This window comes from Crocodylus siamensis, chromosome 6 (genome assembly GCF_052110815.1).
Source record: "Crocodylus siamensis isolate JL-2025a chromosome 6, ASM5211081v1, whole genome shotgun sequence".
NCBI classification, from domain to species: domain Eukaryota; kingdom Metazoa; phylum Chordata; order Crocodylia; family Crocodylidae; genus Crocodylus; species Crocodylus siamensis.
In genome coordinates, this window is record NC_143400.1 from 15,225,517 (window position 1) to 15,243,052 (window position 17,536).

Consider the following 17,536-nt stretch of genomic DNA (forward strand, 5'->3'; position numbering starts at 1 on the left):
TATGCAAGTATGGGGAGACTCCCTATCTATAAGCAGTTTGACTGTAGATTAAGAGGCACAGTACTGTCAATTCTTACCTGGCAAATCTCTCTTTGTCATTTGGGATCTGGTCTTCATCACATCTGGGGGGGGGGGAAGGGGGAAGAGGAAAATAATTGGTTTAAAAGTATTTATGTTTATTCTTCTTCAAGGTAAAGTGATAAGGTTTATCAAAGCCTGCAAGACAGAGTCAGTTGCTGGGGAAAAGAAAAAAAACAAACAAGATTTGCATAAAATCCCTGTGGAACCTTGACAGAGTGAGGTCACAGCTTGTCTATGGCTAAGCGCCTAAAGCCTAACTGCATTTTTCCCGCGTAATGAATAAGGAAACTGTTATTCCAAGACCAACCCAGGTACTTGTAACTCGAGCAATATGATTGTTTATTATATGTTTTAAAGACACAATTATTCCTGCACTCGCCATCCATCCTTTCAAATGCACATAAACCTACATTTGGGTTCTGCACATAAATCTACATTCCATTAAATAATAAAAACCAAGGTAGCAACTTAACAGACATCTCAGTCTGAGCAGCTCTCAGCAGTCTACCAAAATACAGATTAGCTGCAACAGGACCATTTCACACCAATACCTTGGATGTCATTAGATCTGACTCAGAGAAACACTTCATGTCGCTATACCAGTGATTCTCAACCTTTTTTATACCAGGACCCATTTGTAAACATTGATGGCCAGTCCCGACCCAGTGCCTCTCACTCCCGACTCACTGCCCCCTGCCCCCAGCCTCCCAGTTTATGGGGCAGTGGGGCCCCAAGTCAGCCTGCAAGGGAAAAGCCATGATCTCCCACATTTTTCTCCTTTAAAAAGAACCCACTTTTAAAGTCTGTTGAGCCATTTTTAAAGTTTGTTTGTGACCACTTTTGGGTCATGACCCACGGGTTGAGAAATGCTGCACTAGACTATTACCTATGTCATAAGATGGTCAGGACTTTCCAGTCTTCCATAAGAATGATCTATGGGGATGTTTGTAGCCACTCAGACTCCGATGTCATAAGCTGTTGCTGGCAGCTGGCCTAGAGCATCTGTATGTTTCTAAAGCAACAATGGGGACTTTGCTTGTTAGCATGAGGATCTGTCACACTGTTTGGACAGACCTGGACTCTTAAAGGAATATGAATAGTAGAGTAGCTCAGCATTTTCTGGTATTAACTTATATCTGTCTACTCCCATCCTTCTGCAGCTCCATCTGTAGCACTGAACAGCCAACAATCAATCCAAAAAGTACCAGGGTGTTTGGCCCACACAGGGTTTACATTAAACTACGCAGAACCACTGCAACACAGGGCTGCAGTTTAATGGAATGATACTGGGTCTGTCATGCATGGAAGTTACCTAGATACCACCCCAGGGTTTGAATGGGCACAATTCAAATTTCAAAGCAGAGCTGAAGTCATCTCCATTGACTCATACACCTCACAGTTCAGATCAGTGAGACTCAGACTGCAGGTCCCAAGTTGTAAGGGGCTCTCTAGTTTAAAAATCACCCATTGAAAAGGTCTCTGTTGTGGTTGTGTTTGAGCTGTATGCACTGGGCTGTCTTTCTTGCCATCCTGAACAATGCAACACGGGCATCTCATCTCTATCACTTAATTAATGCACTGTAGTCTGTAATTCTGACCAGGACATGTGTGCCACTCACCTATGGGTGCATGCGTTACTGTAGCTCATTTCGTTAGCTTTGCATGTCCCTGGTTTAATTGTTATACTATATAAGGGATATACATGGCAGATATTGCTCTAAGGCTTCTAATGTCTCAGACCAGCAGAGAAGGGAGTGCTCAATGCACAGAAATAATTTATGAGTCTTCTGGCTTTGGCTAGCCTAACCTCAAGCTTCACCGCCCACACTCAGTCCAATACACCTTGGTCCAGAGCAAGTCTCCCTCAGTTAAGAATGGCTGGACATGCCTTCTCACCATAGTCTGTGCAAAGAAAGATCCTACTCACCTGAGGAATTTACTGTTCCCTTCTCCATCATCATCAAAATCAAGCCTGGAAAAACACAAGCAAAAAGCAACAGTTAAGCAAGCAGTTTTCCCCTCTCAAGCTTCCCTTATGTTCTGCCTTATGTTTTTGAGATATAGCTGTATTTCTCTCAGCATCTAGATTAACTAAGAATTGAGGGTCAACCAATGCTGAGAAGTAGCAGGGATTTTAGAAGTAAGTTGTGAAGCACTGGGACAGGTTACCCAGACAGGCTGTGAACTCTCCATCCTTGGAGGTTTTTAAGATCAGGCTAGACAAAGCCTTGGCTAGGATGATCTAGTTGGAAGTGGTACTGCTGTGAGCAGGGGGTTGAACTAGATGACTTCCCGAGGTCTCTTCCAATCCTAATTTTCTATGAATCTATGATTCTATATACTATATGATTCTATGATTCTTTTTGTGCTGCTCTGAAGCTGAGTGTGCCTTGACATGGAACCCAGCCAGCCTTTGCCCCAGTGCCTACTATTTATCCGCCTTTGTTTCCAAGCATAAGGGAAATTCCTCAGCACAGCAAGTGATGCAATGACTGCTGGATGTGCCACCTTGATCTGGTATGAGCAATATCCTCCAAGTGGAGGGGCTGGTTTTTACAACTTTAAAAATTCTGTGGAGTTCAGAAAAAAGTAGTGAAATAAGTGTCCATTCTGTTTAATTTTTAGCCAGCAACATTGCGTTAGATAAAGCTTCTTATATCTAGCATGTTGCGCGTGTGCGCCATGTCAGAGGGGAAGCTGGCATACTGACCCAGTCCAGCAATGTGTGTCACTAAATAATAGACATGGAACCAGTCACAGAGGCAAGCCTGTGGGAAGGCCTTCAGCTAATCTGCAAAGAGGAGCTTTCTTTCCAACTGCTTGCTGCATGCAACGTAAGGTTGGCTTTTACCTTTCAGCAAAGCCTCCTATGGGAGAACCAAAGCAGTCAAGGAGACAGCTACAGCAATGCTACCACACCACAGACAGATGGGACTTGCCATCCCATCCATGGACAACACCACTGGTGCAGGAGCTTGTCCCCCAATGGCTCTGCAGTTTCTGTCCTCTGCCCTGCTGACATTCCCAGTCCTGCTCCTTCATCCTGCAGCTCCTAACCTCTTTCATTACCAGCCTGCAACCAGAAGTCAAAGCCACCCAAAGCCAACAGCAATCAAGCTTCCTCATTACAGGATGGATTGTTCTCCACCGAGGCAGGTAAGGGGGAATAGGCAATGTCTGGAACACCATGATGCAAAGGAGTTCATTAGGACTTACCCTGGGTGTCTCTTGCTTGGTCTCTGAACAATGGTTCCTCCAGCCTGCGTGCCCGGTCCAGGATTCCCAGAAGCAACAGCTGCACTCAAGGACGGAACGTCTGATGTCATTTCTAGGCAAGAAAATTCAGTTACACCAAGCCCTGCTACAGCCCAGGTTCTGAATCGACAATGTACTACCCTTCCAATAGGCCCGGTTATACCCAGTCACCATGTAGTTATGTTTGCTGTTTGAATGGACAGCTCTTATCCCCAGCACACCACACAGCTCATTTCCAGCTCTAAGCATGTGCTGTATTCATGAATTCAGGCATTTCACTGCTTCAGCTAAAAGAGAGTGCTCCTTCTACCCGGAGGAGGAGCTTGGCATAGTCTCGACTAGAGGCTGGCTCTCAGAAGCTAGCGGGCCTCTCTGGTATGCAGAAGGGAGAGGCAAGAAGGGATCTGAGAATCAGCAGAGATGATATACATGCTTGGGAAAGGCTCCATCTCATATTCGGTCCATTCAGTCTGGGACACTCTCCGATACAACTGCCCACAGCTCTTGTCAACTACTTCCTTCCAGAACAAGCCACCCAACACAATGACCAAAGGTGCTGCCACTCAGCAACATAAACCAGATACAACCTGATGAGCAGATCAAGGGACTGCATCTGTTAACAAGCAAGACAGCACCTCCTGCTTCAGAGAAGCCAACGTAACTTCTCATAGAGCACAAAGCCAAGCAACACTGACTCCATCTGAACCCAAACATATTAACTGCACGCCTTCACTGACTTTAAGCATCTCATCAGGGGATACCACTGATTATCCCAATGTCAGCAACAAAGCTAGTCAAGCCTAGAGAAATACATGGAATAAGCAAATTCTTTCCATGAGGGAGAAACCATGGCTGTAAGCTTCTGCTGCGAGCCTCCAGCTTGAATTAGAAGTGCTAAAAAACAGGAGCAGTGTGGAAGCTTAAAGGAAAAAGCCAGGATTAAAGATGCTGGTTAGTATTCCAAGTTAATGGCACAATCACATTTTGTGGAGTTGAGAAGCTCATTAAATTTAATGAGTTGGTTTCTGCCCCGCCAATACACAACCCACCCTGTAATAACCCATTCATGGCTCGGTTGCAATTGAAATTTGGTGCATCCCAAAATTAACACATTAAAGATGCCGCTTATACCACAGAGATGGCATCTGAGCTATCCCTGAAGTATAAGGCTTCAATAAGCTTGGGGGAGGAAGGGAAGAAAAAAAACGTTATATCAAAACTTTTGCAGTTTTGAGAAAGCAGGAACTTTACAGCAATGAGACTTAAAAAAAGAGTATTTAAATCATTGCGACAATTACAAAGAACAAAGACAGCCTGTTGCCCTTCTCAGTACTTCTAAGTACTTACTGGATGGAGATTTAACATGGAAAAGTGCTCCTGGTTTTGTATACTGTGTTTAAAAAAATAAAATAAAATAAAGCAAAGCAATGAAATACTAAAAATCTTTAAGGGAAGATGCAAATGATTCCAGCCCCAATTAGAAACAATTATTGTGCTAATCAAGGCATAAGCTATCCCTCCTGAATGTTATCAAAACTGAAAGCAGGTCCTCTGGGTTAGAACACAGCAGGCAACCCCAGTTGGAAGACAGCAGACAAATGCGATGGAAAAAATGGTTGCGGTCTCTATAGACTGTGGTCCTCAACAGGACAGAAGGGAACTTCTATACCCCAGAGGCACCACAATTGAATATTCATTTATGACACAAGTAAAACATGTCTTTCCTCAAAGAAAGAAATGTTCTTGAGCCAGGAACATTAAAGCCCATGCTTTCAAGTCCTAGGCACAAGCCTGTTAAACATTAAGAGCTCCCAGTTAGCGTGGAAGCCATAAGAGCCAAGGGTTCAGATCCTCTCAAGCTTAGGACAGGTTTGGATGCAGGATTTCCCAGGGAGGTAGAGTGCTACTTCCATGGCCCTTAAAAGGGACATCTCCATATTCCCATTTGGTGCAGAATCTAGAATACGCTTTGCAATGCTGTTTATAGCAAGGCCAAAGCTGGCTTACAACGAAGCTATGCAAACAGCCTACTAACCAGAGCACCATTTAATACAGCGCAAGTTAACATGAGACTTCATCCTTCCTGTTTTCTGCAATGAATGATGATCACTAACCCCACAAAAGGAGGGCATTCAACTACTACTAATCCATTAGTCAGCAACCATTAAAGTTACACTGTCCAGAGACTCCCAGCTGCCCCCAGCTACAAACCTTGCAGTGCACCTTAAGTTATATTCCCTCCAGGCTTTTGCCTTATCAGACCCCTGGGAGCAGGCAAGAAGACGCAATGTAGTCTGCCTGGTCTACTTGAGTTTCTTGGTCTTTTCAGACTCTAGCCCACCGCCCCAGGGTGGAAAATGCCAGTTCTCTGCTTTTACTCATTTCTTGACTACAGAAAAATAGTAAAAGGAATTCTTCTGTTGCAAAGAACTCAGCAAGCCCACAGCATGAATTTCAGAAGTCTCTGGATTTATCTTATGAGTTGTGTACAAGTTTGCACCCCACAGCACTGTTAACAGGATCTCCCAGTGCCTTGGCTGAGAATCACTTAGATAAGGTCTGGCTTAGGCCTCCAGGCTAGGGTGATAACCTAGCTCCGATTTCACCCCAGGATCTATGTCCAGCTCTTCCACGTCACTGCACAGCTCCATTTCCCCCCTCCCACTGTCTTTAGCAAGCAGCTTTTCTTACAAGTTAGCAGAGGGCCTAACCACCTCCTCTCAGCAAGGGCGACCGAGCAGGAATATGGCAGCTCGCATTACTCCCACGTAGTATGTTTTCCCTTCTCCCATTGCGTATGCACGACACAGCATGCAATATGCTATAGAAGTTTTCTTCATACTGCTGCAGCTCATTACAGTAATTCCATTAGCTAACTAGCCAGATGTGGAGTAACCAAGACAGCTCGTCATGGAACAGAGAATAAAAAACACCCGTTTGGATGGCACGCTGCCATAAATCATCTTGCTAAGATAACAATCAGTTATGCCACATCTAGCTTCAAAGCAAGAGGTGAGTGACAGAAACCAAGTAGTTTGCTGGGTTTTTTCCAAGTCATTTTGTAAAGAGCTCATTTCCCCTTTTTAAAAAGCAGGAATTGCAGATGTTAATGGCTGCCTCCATTTCTGCATTCCTGTTTGCGAGGCATTTCTTCCCAAACCCTTTGCTAGCACATGCTGCTGTCTGTGTTGCATCCCCCCCGCAGCCGACATTGGCCCGTGATGCTGCCAAAAACAATCCTCCCTGCCAGTTTGGAGTATTCCCCGAGGACGCCAGCTCAGTGGAAGAATCGTTCAGCCTGGCGCCTGACAATTAATGGAGCTGTTATTCTCAGCCCTGCCAATAGCGTGGGAATTTTCATTGCAGCCAGCTCCAACTTGGTGACTGAAGACACCGGGGTACTTTGCCTTTAAATAATGGCAGTGGAAAGCCTTGGAGACATTGAGACAGCATGAAAAGCACATTCTGCAGAGGAATTTAATATGAAAAAGATTTCCAGAGGCACAGAAAGCCGGTGGGCTCCTATATAGGCTGCCCTTCAGGCCTAACAGACTTTTAACAACATCTAGGTTTAGCATCCAGAACATCTCGGCTGTCGCCCAGCACAGATCATTTATGTACCTCTGCCACAGGCAACCTCAAATCCTTTGGCAGCTTAAAAGTTTGGGTTTGCAGAATGGAGATAACTTAATTCTCAGCCTTTAAGATCTCAAAACTTTTCCTATTATACCTTGGGATCTAAACCGGGGCAACTGGTTATCCAGAGTTAACACTGCTTCATTTCTTCAGTAGACCCAAGTCTTTTGTTTGAGGGGAGCCCACAAGAGAAAAGTCTTCCAGGATGGGTTTGGGTTTGTCTAGACTTGTATGTGTGACTTAGCTATCCTGTATAAACCATAGTATTTACATTTCTGGGGCCTCACAGCTGACAATGCATGTCAACTGATTAAGTTTATTTCCTGTTAAAAGCAGAGGAAGGAAATGATTTGGCATTTTTAAGAGGGGTTTTTTGGGAAAACTGAGTTTTAAGTTTTTGAGATACTTCCTTTGGCCTGTCTATGGCACAGCTTAGGGACCACTGCCAGGACTGAGAGCTGGAAGATCAGGGCTTTCAGAGAGACACCTGGGGGCAACCAATTCACTCCATGCCTCAGTTTCCCCATCCGGACAAGCAGAAACACTACTCGGAAGCCAAAGGAGCTAAAGCCTCCAGGGCTGGCTTGAGATCCTTAGTAGAAAGTACTACAGAAGGGCAAGTCCTCTAGATTTAAGTGGTAACGGGGTGATGGCAAAAAGGTGGGGGAAATCCATTTGCCCTAATTCCCAAGATGGGCCCCGTGTTTTTAGTCTTATTGCTGACATATTTCTATCACTATTACCCTCCACTTTGAATGCTAAGACTCTAGGGCAGTGATTCTCAACCTGCGTGTTCTAGCACCCTGGGGTGCCACGAGATCCTCATACGGGCACAATATTAGTCCTATTAGGTGTGTAAACACCTAAACAATTCACAATTAAACCCACAGATTTCCAATAGGGATGGACAGCATCCCAAGCATTCTGCCCAGTTGTGGGCTTTCCAAGCTCTTTGCAACAGAAGAATTGCTTTATTATTTGTCCACAGCCAAAAATTAAATGAAAGGTGAGAGCTGGCATTTTCCAAGGAGGGCCTGGAGTCTACGGAGGCTGAGAACCACTGGTGTAGGGTCTTCCCAGCATTATTGAAACCAAACAGAAATATGACCCTGAAATTAAAAGGGAAGTGATGAAGAACTGTTCTTGCACTTATTAAATATTAAGGTCATAGAGGCAGCTAAAACCTCAGAGGGGAAGGAGGGCGGGTAAAGTTCCTGGAAGCTTTGGAGAGGACATTGCTGGATAGCATCAACTCTGACCAGAAAGGGAAGTGATTTACTGTCCTCTAAAAAAGGAGAGAGGAAAGCCCACCAAAAGCTGGTCACGGTCATCTTTTTCAGTGCTCATTTTGCCAACCCATTTCTCCTAAATGGTCGTAAGTGCAAAAGCTGCAGGTCAATATTGCACAAAGATGCCCAGATATTGCCAAATGTCTGCTCTCACAGGTCTGAGTCAGGCCACTGAAACAGCAACAACCATTTTGTTTGAATGCCTTTAACTATTTATTGGACTGAATAAATGGACTGCAGCAGTAAAAAAACATTGTTTTCTTAAGACAAACTCAGTATCGCCAAGTTTTGAGTAGTGACGGGAAATACCATATTTTTTAGCACACTACATGCCCCAGAATATAATATACACCTTGTTTTTGAAATGAAGGTGGGGGGAAAAAAAAAATCTTGTCTTGCGGCAAATAGCAAGGGCATAGAGCCTGCTCCTTGCTCCCTGGGGATGGTTGCAGATTTTCCTTTTACCCCAAAAGTGGCAAAACCTGCTCCCACCCTATTTCTCACACAACATGTGCATGCTGAGTTCCAAGAGCTGATTTTGGGAACAAAAAGTGCACGAGTTTAAGAAAATATGGTACTCGCATTTCTTCAAAAAAGTTTCTCCACCCCACAAAAAAATTTAAATCCCCCTATGAATTAAAAGACAGCATTAAAAGGCCACATAACAAGAATAATAATTTAAGCCCTCACCCTAAATCTTTCCAGCCTTCTGGAAGCACTTCCTGCTTATTCTCAACATACATTTAAAACCAATTCACATCCCAGAAGTGAGATCACAAAAGAAAAAAAAACCCCTAAACATCAGGAACAACAAAAATAGAAAAACTTTGAACTTCTCATCAGCAATGGACTGACTACAAAATACCTTAATGCCATACAACCAGAAAGCAGGCAAACCTAATTAGTGGATGAAGAATTCGTTCACAGCCTCCTTTGGTTTTACTTGCATGCAAGCATTTATTTCAGATGGCATGCACGCCTGTGTCAACCTGAAAAGAAAAAGCTTCATGGAACTGCATCAGTGCTTCATTTCATGAAACTCCTATTGAGGTGACCTCCAGGTCAGTCAGGTATGGGGGGGCACATTCTGATGAATGTAAGTGGTTAAGAATTGATGATCCACAAATCAATCAACTTAAGCATCTTGGGTATTTAAGAACAAAATGGTTCATTACAGCCTTCCCATACAAAACAGGTTTCCATCCCAACGGACTTGGACACACATGTTTACACAGGAAAGTTTGCCTTTCTACCAGTGCAAACGAAGAGTAGACACACAACAAAAACCCAGTACCAGGGCAATGGCCTCCAAATGCAAGAGCATTACCCTATGAAAACTCACTCTGTTAAGTTACACCATGACAGGTATTGTCTATTCACTTCCATCCTGGGGTAACTCTTTGCTAGAACAGGCTATTTACATGCTCCCCTGACACCTAGTGGCAAGGGACTTTCAACACCCACCACAAGGAGCTGCACATCTCAGGAACACAGTCATTTACATCAGACTGCAGAAGCAACCAGAACTGCCCTGGTATAAATATATCACAGCCTACATGACCCTATTACAAGGCTTGTAGGAAGAAAGATGACAAGGAATCAACAGCAAAAGAGTTATATATATATCTGTACACACACACACACACACACACACACCACAAAATATATATAAAATACACTATTATAAGCATACCCACACTAATTAAAATTTTATATTATATATAAATATATATATATTTATTTTCATAGACATTAAGCTGGAAGGGACCTCGGAAGATCATTGAGTCCAGCTCCCCGCCCAAAGGGCAGGAAGTCAGCTGGGGTCACAGGATCCCAGCAAGATAAGCATCCAATTTACTCTTGAAGGTGTTCAATGTAGGTGCTTGAACCACCTCCGCTGGCAGACTGTTCCAGACCTTGGGGGCTCGGACAGTAAAGAAATTCTTCCTTATGTCCAGCCTGAAATGGTCTTGTAGTAGTTTATGACTGTTCAACCTTGTCATCCCTTGGGGCCCTCTGGTGAACAAACATTCCCCCAGATCCTGGTGGTCACTCCGATAAACTTATAGGTGGCCATCAGATCACCCCTGAGCCTGCGCTTTTTCAGCCTAAGAGCCCCATGGCTCTCAGCCTGTCATCATAAGCTCTGTTTTCCTGACCTCTGATCATGTGCGTGGCTCTTCTCTGGGCTCTCTCAAGCTTCTCCACATCCTTTTTGAACGTGGAGCCCAAAACTGGATGCAGTACTCCAGCTGCGGCTTCACCAAGGCCGAGGACAAGGGGAGAATGACATCCAGGGATTTGCTTGAGAAGCATCTATGGATGCAAGCCAGCGTTTTGGTCACTTTAGAAGCCGCAGCATCGCACTGCAGGCTCATGCTCATCTTGTGGTCAGTGATGACCCCCAATATACAGACACACACACACGTTTTTATGTGCACCTTTTTTATATACAACACCCCCACCCCCCAAGTGTAAATATACACACACACACACCTCCAACGTATTTTAATATATCGTGTAAGTGTATTCATACTATATGACTACAATATATGCACATTGTATTATGTATTGTTCTATATAATATAATGCATATAAACGCATGTGCATGCACACACATACTGCATCTTTCATTTAATCACCAACATTAAAAAGCAGACTTGCACAAGAGGGAATGGAGACTCAAACAAGTCTGGTAGGTCAAATATTTGTCCTGCCAACCTTAACAGAGCCCCTTTAATCCACATAAATATTAAGCTTGTTAACTTAATTTCAGCAAAGCAGATCTTACTGTAGTCTTCCCTCTGCAATTCAGTTATCTTGCCCTCAGTGTTTCCTTTTGTTCACAAGACATTATTTCCCTACTCCAATCAAAAGTCTTCAGTGGATAAAAACCAGTGTGATCACAGTGAACTTTAATAATATTTCACAAGACGGTCTTCTTAAGAGCTCTTCCCCCCTTGCAAAAAAGGGCAAAGAAACCTCAAACCATGAGACAGTTATAAATGAACTAGGAAGTGGTTATGGGGTATAAAGCAATATTGCTTTACAAAAAAGAAATTTTAATTATTTTTCTTTTTAAATTACACAGAGGTGCTTTCCCTATAGCCCACACAGCCATAGGTCACCACGGCTTCTCCTTCTGAATTATAAGCACTCGCTAACAAGGCTAATATGAAAGCCCGCACTGAATATCCTTGGTAATATCCAGGTGACAGACCCGAGCCGTTCAACAGGAATCAGAGGGTTGTAGGGGCCACTGGGCAGGGTCAAGAACCCGGGAGAGAATGACACCAAGACAGGAAGCTTCAACTCAAATTTGTTTAGCTCCCGTTTGGCACTGAAACATTCAGGATGTATTTCTGGGCTTAGCTCCATGCTTGTAGAAACTGTGCAGCTTGCTTTGTAATACTGATGGGGTTTGGAGAAAGACCTGTGACAAAAAACCCATCAACCTGTCCTTTATTCTGCTGCGCTTGGCTGTTCTGGTCAGACCTGGTGGAGAACAGTTTGCATCTGAAAGTTCATCTAACACTACCCAGCTACACTGTGGACCCAACAAAAGACACTACCCTAAGAAATCTTTGTCATTGCTGTGAGAGGCAAATCATATTACAAGCATCCTTTGCGTATATGACAAATGATGACCAAAGAGTAAGCATTCATTCCTGCTTAGAGAATCAAGCTCACACTGATCGGCTTGTCATGGAAAAACCTACTCTCCACGCACGAAACCAGTACTATTAAAAAAAAGAGTCAGATGAAGCCACACAGACGTTGTGTAGTGTGTGACCAGTTACAAATACCTGATGCCCTCTGCCTTTTTTTAATTCCCTGAAATGTTCCGGCACAAGCTTAGCTTACCACAGGCATTTTCTAGCTCAAACAAAAGCTGCTGTCATTCTTGTTATCCTGCACCCCTTCTGTTCATTACACTGCAAAAGAAACGGAATAAAAATCCACCAAGAGGCTGGGAATGCCAGAATAAACTGGTATCCTAATTAAGACCCTAATCCCACAAACCAGGGGCTGGCTCCGATGATCTGCAAGGTCCCTTCCAGCCCCTAACAGCTATGAAATGCTTATGCACAGTTAAATGTTGGCTGCTTGGAAGAGCCTCGTTAATTTTCACTCACAGGAATAAGAAGTTTGGCTTTTTGTGCCACTATCTGCAGGACGAGACACTAGATCAATGGCAGATATATTTTCACTGGAGGGAAAGGGCAACTTGAGTATAGCGATTGCTAAGTTGGGTTGGGGGGAGAATTGAAGTTACAGGAAACCGCAGCCACGCGCGTCCAGACGTCAGCGCTGCATCCTTTCCCGATTCCCCAGTGACCCAACACGCCTCCTCCGAAGGTTTCAAGCCACAGAGGGTTGCTATCACCAAGTTATTGCAAAATGGTGCTCTTAAAAAAAAAAAACCACCCAACACAAAACCTTTTACTCAACTGTTTTAGATAAACCTGAACAATTCACCCAACCCAGGAGCCTCAAGCCACAAGCAAGAAGCACACAAAAACCACAAGCCAGAACACACAGCTGCTCAAATTGCGATCTCAGTCACTGTACTGGAAGTCAGTCCCTGGCACAGACTGGGGTTGGATGAGATGTGGAGGCTAAAAGCGAACCACAAAGCAAAGAGGTGGAACAAAGTCAGAAGCAGAAGGTGTCAACTTTGCGCTGAACCCAGTGATCTCGGCCGGGGGGACAAGGAGGGCTGCAGAGAGGGGCCGTTCGGAGCGAGGCAGGTCTGGGAAGCGCCGTTAACTCTGTCTGAAGAGATGCACTGAGCATCTCGCAGCTGCTCCACTATAAATCCCACCAAGGTTTGCTTCTGGCTAGTTCAGAGCAAAACACGCAGAGCCACCCTGAGCAGAAACAGGCTGGGACCCACTGCGGAGCCACCCCAAGGGGCAGACAAAACTACTTCCCTAACAGTGGGAATCTTCCTAGGGGTAGACTGGGGAGGGGAAGAGAGCACTGGCGAGGGTACAGCCAGGCAGTGGCCCCCGAGACTCGCCACCCTCTCCTCCCAACTCCCCACCTCCATCGTTACCCCCCAGCCAGGACTTCCCCACCAGGCCGCTGCCCATCAACCCAGCCCCAAGAACCTCCACAGCCCCGCAACCCCCGCCCCACCAAACTTGCCCCCACAGACCCTACTAAACCTGCCCCTCCCCCACAGGCCCTACCCCTCCAAACTTGCCCACCGCTCCCCTAAACCTGCCCCTCCCCCACCAGCCCCCTCTCACCCCCTACACCTGCCCCTCCCTCGCCCCCTCAAACTTGCTCCCTAAACCCGCCCCCAACCCCCCTCAGGCCCCCAAGGCTGCCCCCCCAGGCCTCCCGCCCCTGGCCGCACTCACCGGGGTTGGCGGCAGCGGCAGCCATGACCCCCCCGCCCCGCTCCGCTCCGCCCCGCCCGGACCCGCGGCAAATGCCAAGATGGCGGCGCAGGAAAACCCTCGGCGCTGCGCCGTAACCGAGCCTACCCGCCTCCGAACCCTCCCCCATTGGGCAGACGGGGGAAAAGGGGTGGGGCTAATCCAAGCGGCAGAGTTGGTTGCTCCCCCCACTCCCTCACCCATTCGGCCTGCCCGAGGGGGCGTGGTGCTCGGCTGGGGCACATTTAAAGGGCGGGTTTGTTGTGAGCTGTGGTGTCGGCGGGGAGGGGCTGGAGAGTCTTAAAGGGGCAGGCGCCAGTCTGTCCGCTCCTCCCCAAGAACTAGTCTGGGGATTTAGTCTTTCCCCAATGGGGGCGGGTCACGTGGTTCTCCCAATGCGGGACTGACCTTTCACCCCCAAGGAAGTGAGTTTATGCTGCTTCTACCGGGAGTCTCCGGGCCTTCTCCCAAGGACTGAATTCTCCTTGTATATGTGTGCACACAGATACATGCAAACATTTGTACACATGCGAACATGCACACGCGTACACACAAACGCATGCATGCACAAATACATGCAAACACATACAAACGTGCATACAAGCACATGCACACAAGCAAACAAATGCACACACAAATATATGCACACGTAAACACACGTGAACACACACATGCATGCACATACATGCAGTTGGGCTCATGCCTTTCCCCCTCACCTGAGACCAAATCATCCCTAGGGCTGGGGCACTGCTACCTCCATCAGCCTCAGGCTCCCTGGAGATCCCTCCTACCGGGGCACCCTCTGTGCTGCACCCAGGCAGTGCCCATAGGCAGCTGGAAACAGAGGGCTTCTTCATGGAAACTGCCCCCAGTGTGTGTCCCCAGGGCCTAGGGGTAGGTGCCTGCTTAAGCACCTGGCACACTGACTCTCCTCTGTTACTCCGGGGTTCTCTCAAATGTGGCTGGTGGCAGCTGCTGCCACGATGCTGCCTGGGCTTAGAGGAGTGCCCTCCCTGGTGTGGTTTTAATGTGGTAAATAAATCATTGGTTGCCTTGGTGATAAGCACACTACAAATCATTCTCGGAAACACGTCATAGGAACAGACCAGGGGTGGAAGTGAAGGTGGCTCCCGTGGGCGTGTGGCCACGAGCTCTCCCTTAGGAGCTGGTTCTGTTTGGGAGGAGCCGTTCAAACAGCTCCAGCTTCCATCCTGCCAGATGCTGAAGCACAGATGCACTGCCAACCCCCAGGCTAAAGGGACTTAGGCACCTAAAGGCTATTTTGCTCAAGTCCCTGCACATCCACCAATGCTTCTTCTTTGTAACACGCTGGTGAGTTCCTGCCCTGCCTGTTCTTACTAGCAGTTAGCAGGTGTGTGCGTCTGCCCCCGCCGTTACACAAATTGCCAAATGCTCAAATCATGAGCAAGACCTTATGAGGGAGGATAAGGAAAGATGCCACGTTTATTGATTAAGCGCTTTATAGACACATACCCACACACCACGTTCATACCCCAATTTCTGTTCTGCGCTGGTATGCATTATCAGTCTTATTGGTGCTCAGATCAACTCAGTGGTCATCAAAGTTGATCACAAGTGGGAGCCAGGTGCCTGCTGGTGCCTCTTGTCAGACGAACCGATGCTCTGGGATGACATGCAGGACAAGACCCAAAATTGATACATCTCACCCCATCATTTATAGCTTTGTCAATTCACCCAGTCCCCTGGGCTTTTGCTGGGTTATCACTATGTTCTTTCTTGAAGGTCAATTGTCGTTGTTCTCTCGCTGTTCTGGGACGGATTCTTCTTGTTCAGTCTTTTATCTGTCTGCGTTCTTCAGCCAGTCGCCAGCTGATGTTTTCCTTTTCCACAAACACACTCTCACCCATACAGCATACAAAAGAGTAAAAGGTCAAGCACTTACCTCCCGCTACAGAGCAATACAAAATGGAGTTTCTCAAGGCAATGCAAAACTCAAGAAAGTACACAAGATTAAAAGCAACAGGCAAAAATCTATTTCCATGTTATTTACCTAACATCAAGCAGGTATTTATGCTATTTGCATAACAGCCCCGCCTCAGTTCCCCTTCCTGGCTACTCTGTCAGCAGTTTTAATGCCAGAAGCATCTCCCCTGAGGGGTAGGTACAGCACCTGGAGCAAGAAAGCTTTGTCTTTTGAGTGGTTTTTGATGTAGCTTTGAAATGAACCCAGAGAGGGCTGGAGGGGAGGGCCCTGTGTATTCCCACCTGCACAATTACCAGTGTGCTGAGCTCCCCTGCCTCTCGCATACCACATCCAGCAAAGCAAGTGCCAATTCCCTGGGGTTTTCCAGGAGCACCTGTCCCTCTTGACACACTGACCTTTGCTCTTGCTGATCCAGCTATACGGAAGCTAATCTATTTATCTGGCAGCATTTGTGTAATCATCTGGACCTGGATTCCCCCAAGGACTTTGCTGCCCCAGAGGCCTTGGCTTGATAAAGCCTGGTCTAGTACGAGGCCAAATCCCCCATGGAAGAGGCTGAGGACCCTAAATCCAGTCTTCCTCCCAAAACAGAGCTGAGACCCTGGGTCCAATCCTATTCCAGCTCCTGGGTACGATTCTATTCCACCCTGCTCAAGTCCCTAAAAAACCGTGGATGTGTCTACTTCTGTACCATGCTGTTGCCTTGAGACTAAATCACAAGCAGCAGTGAGAAACACCCACACACCTTCCATGTGACCTGGCTTCCGGGGCCATGAATGGGGCAAACTAGGATTATACTCAGGTACTTAAATGGTAACTAGAACTAGCCCTAAGGCCTTTTTTCCCTTGAAAATGGGAGGCTTGTTCTAAAGACAGTGCTTACCCCTCTTTCCTACAGCTCCTGTCAAGAAACTATATCCTACCACCACGGAGTGAGGAAGGAGGGATGTTCCTTCCTAACCCCACCACTGGTGACCAAAGGATGCCCTGAAGCATAAGGATGGAAAGTTGCTGCCATGGTCACCTTGCTACTTATCATGGCAATTGCTGTTACTGTTCCTTTTTTTCCTGGTTGCTGCCAGCATTTTCCAAGCAAAACCGAAAGAGAAAGATGCCACCATAGCAATACAGGTAACCCAGTGAACCAGGCTCTGGACCATTCCTCTATGCAAAGATGTTCTTCACCCTTAATACTCTGAAGTACATTTCTCTTCCTTGATTCAAGCAAGAAAATTGTGCAGTAATTCCAACTGTGCCCAAGTAAAGGCTTAGTCCTGCCAAATGCTGAGTACTTTCACCTCTCATTCAGATGGGTAGGAGCTGAGGGCATGCAGCGCTATACAGCAGTCCAGTCTTATGCCCCAGTAATTGGGTGAGAGTGTTTGTCTCTGCAGGATCCGGCCCTTGGCAGGGGAAGGAAACGACACATCAGCACCTCCTGCTGTCCAAAGTAGGGTGATCCAAGTTTGAGAGGCAGCTGGCCCAGCCAGCTCACCACCTGACGGCTGTGGAAAGACACTTGTGGAAATATTTTCTCAGAGCCCCTGGCTAGAATTGAATCTGCGAGATCATTTTGCTCTCATTACTGGAAGCACTGGAAACCCAACGCTGGCGTGTTCCTGAAGTATTCATGAACTGCCTGGGACAACAAGCACGGCCAGCACCCAGGGACGCCACGGACCTGCTGCCCCGCTCCTAGCACCCGGGGTTAACAGCAGCTTTGTGCCCTGGAGCAGAGGATGGGACCTGCCAGGAGACCCTTCAAGGTAGGAAAAGAACATGCAGGGTCACTGAAAGCCCAACAGGTAGGCAGGCGGAGGGAAGCCCAGCTTACATTACACTGGTATAATCTCAATGTACTCAGTGACTTGCTGTGGGTTCTGTTTCTTCACGTGCCGTCTTGTGTCTAGAAGTAGACCTAT

General features: G+C 46.5%; 1 protein-coding gene across 3 annotated transcripts in view; it reads right to left on the minus strand.

Annotated features, from left to right (window-relative positions):
- ARNT (aryl hydrocarbon receptor nuclear translocator) overlaps positions 1 to 13,752 on the minus strand; it is a 37,569-nt gene extending 23,817 nt beyond the window's left edge. For 2 of the 3 annotated variants that reach the window (XM_090050607.1, XM_090050605.1), the window contains exons 1-4: positions 13,631 to 13,752; positions 3,298 to 3,409; positions 2,009 to 2,053; positions 78 to 122 (exon numbers count right to left, since the gene is read on the minus strand). In XM_090050607.1, coding sequence (XP_089906733.1) covers positions 78 to 122; positions 2,009 to 2,053; positions 3,298 to 3,409; positions 13,631 to 13,655 — 227 coding nt within the window. In that variant the 5' untranslated portion in view covers positions 13,656 to 13,752. Of the gene's footprint in view, positions 1 to 77; positions 123 to 2,008; positions 2,054 to 3,297; positions 3,410 to 3,507; positions 3,530 to 13,630 lie in introns of those variants that run through there. The other variant, XM_090050606.1, reaches the window with a different exon arrangement.
- Positions 13,753 to 17,536: the final 3,784 nt, after the last annotated feature.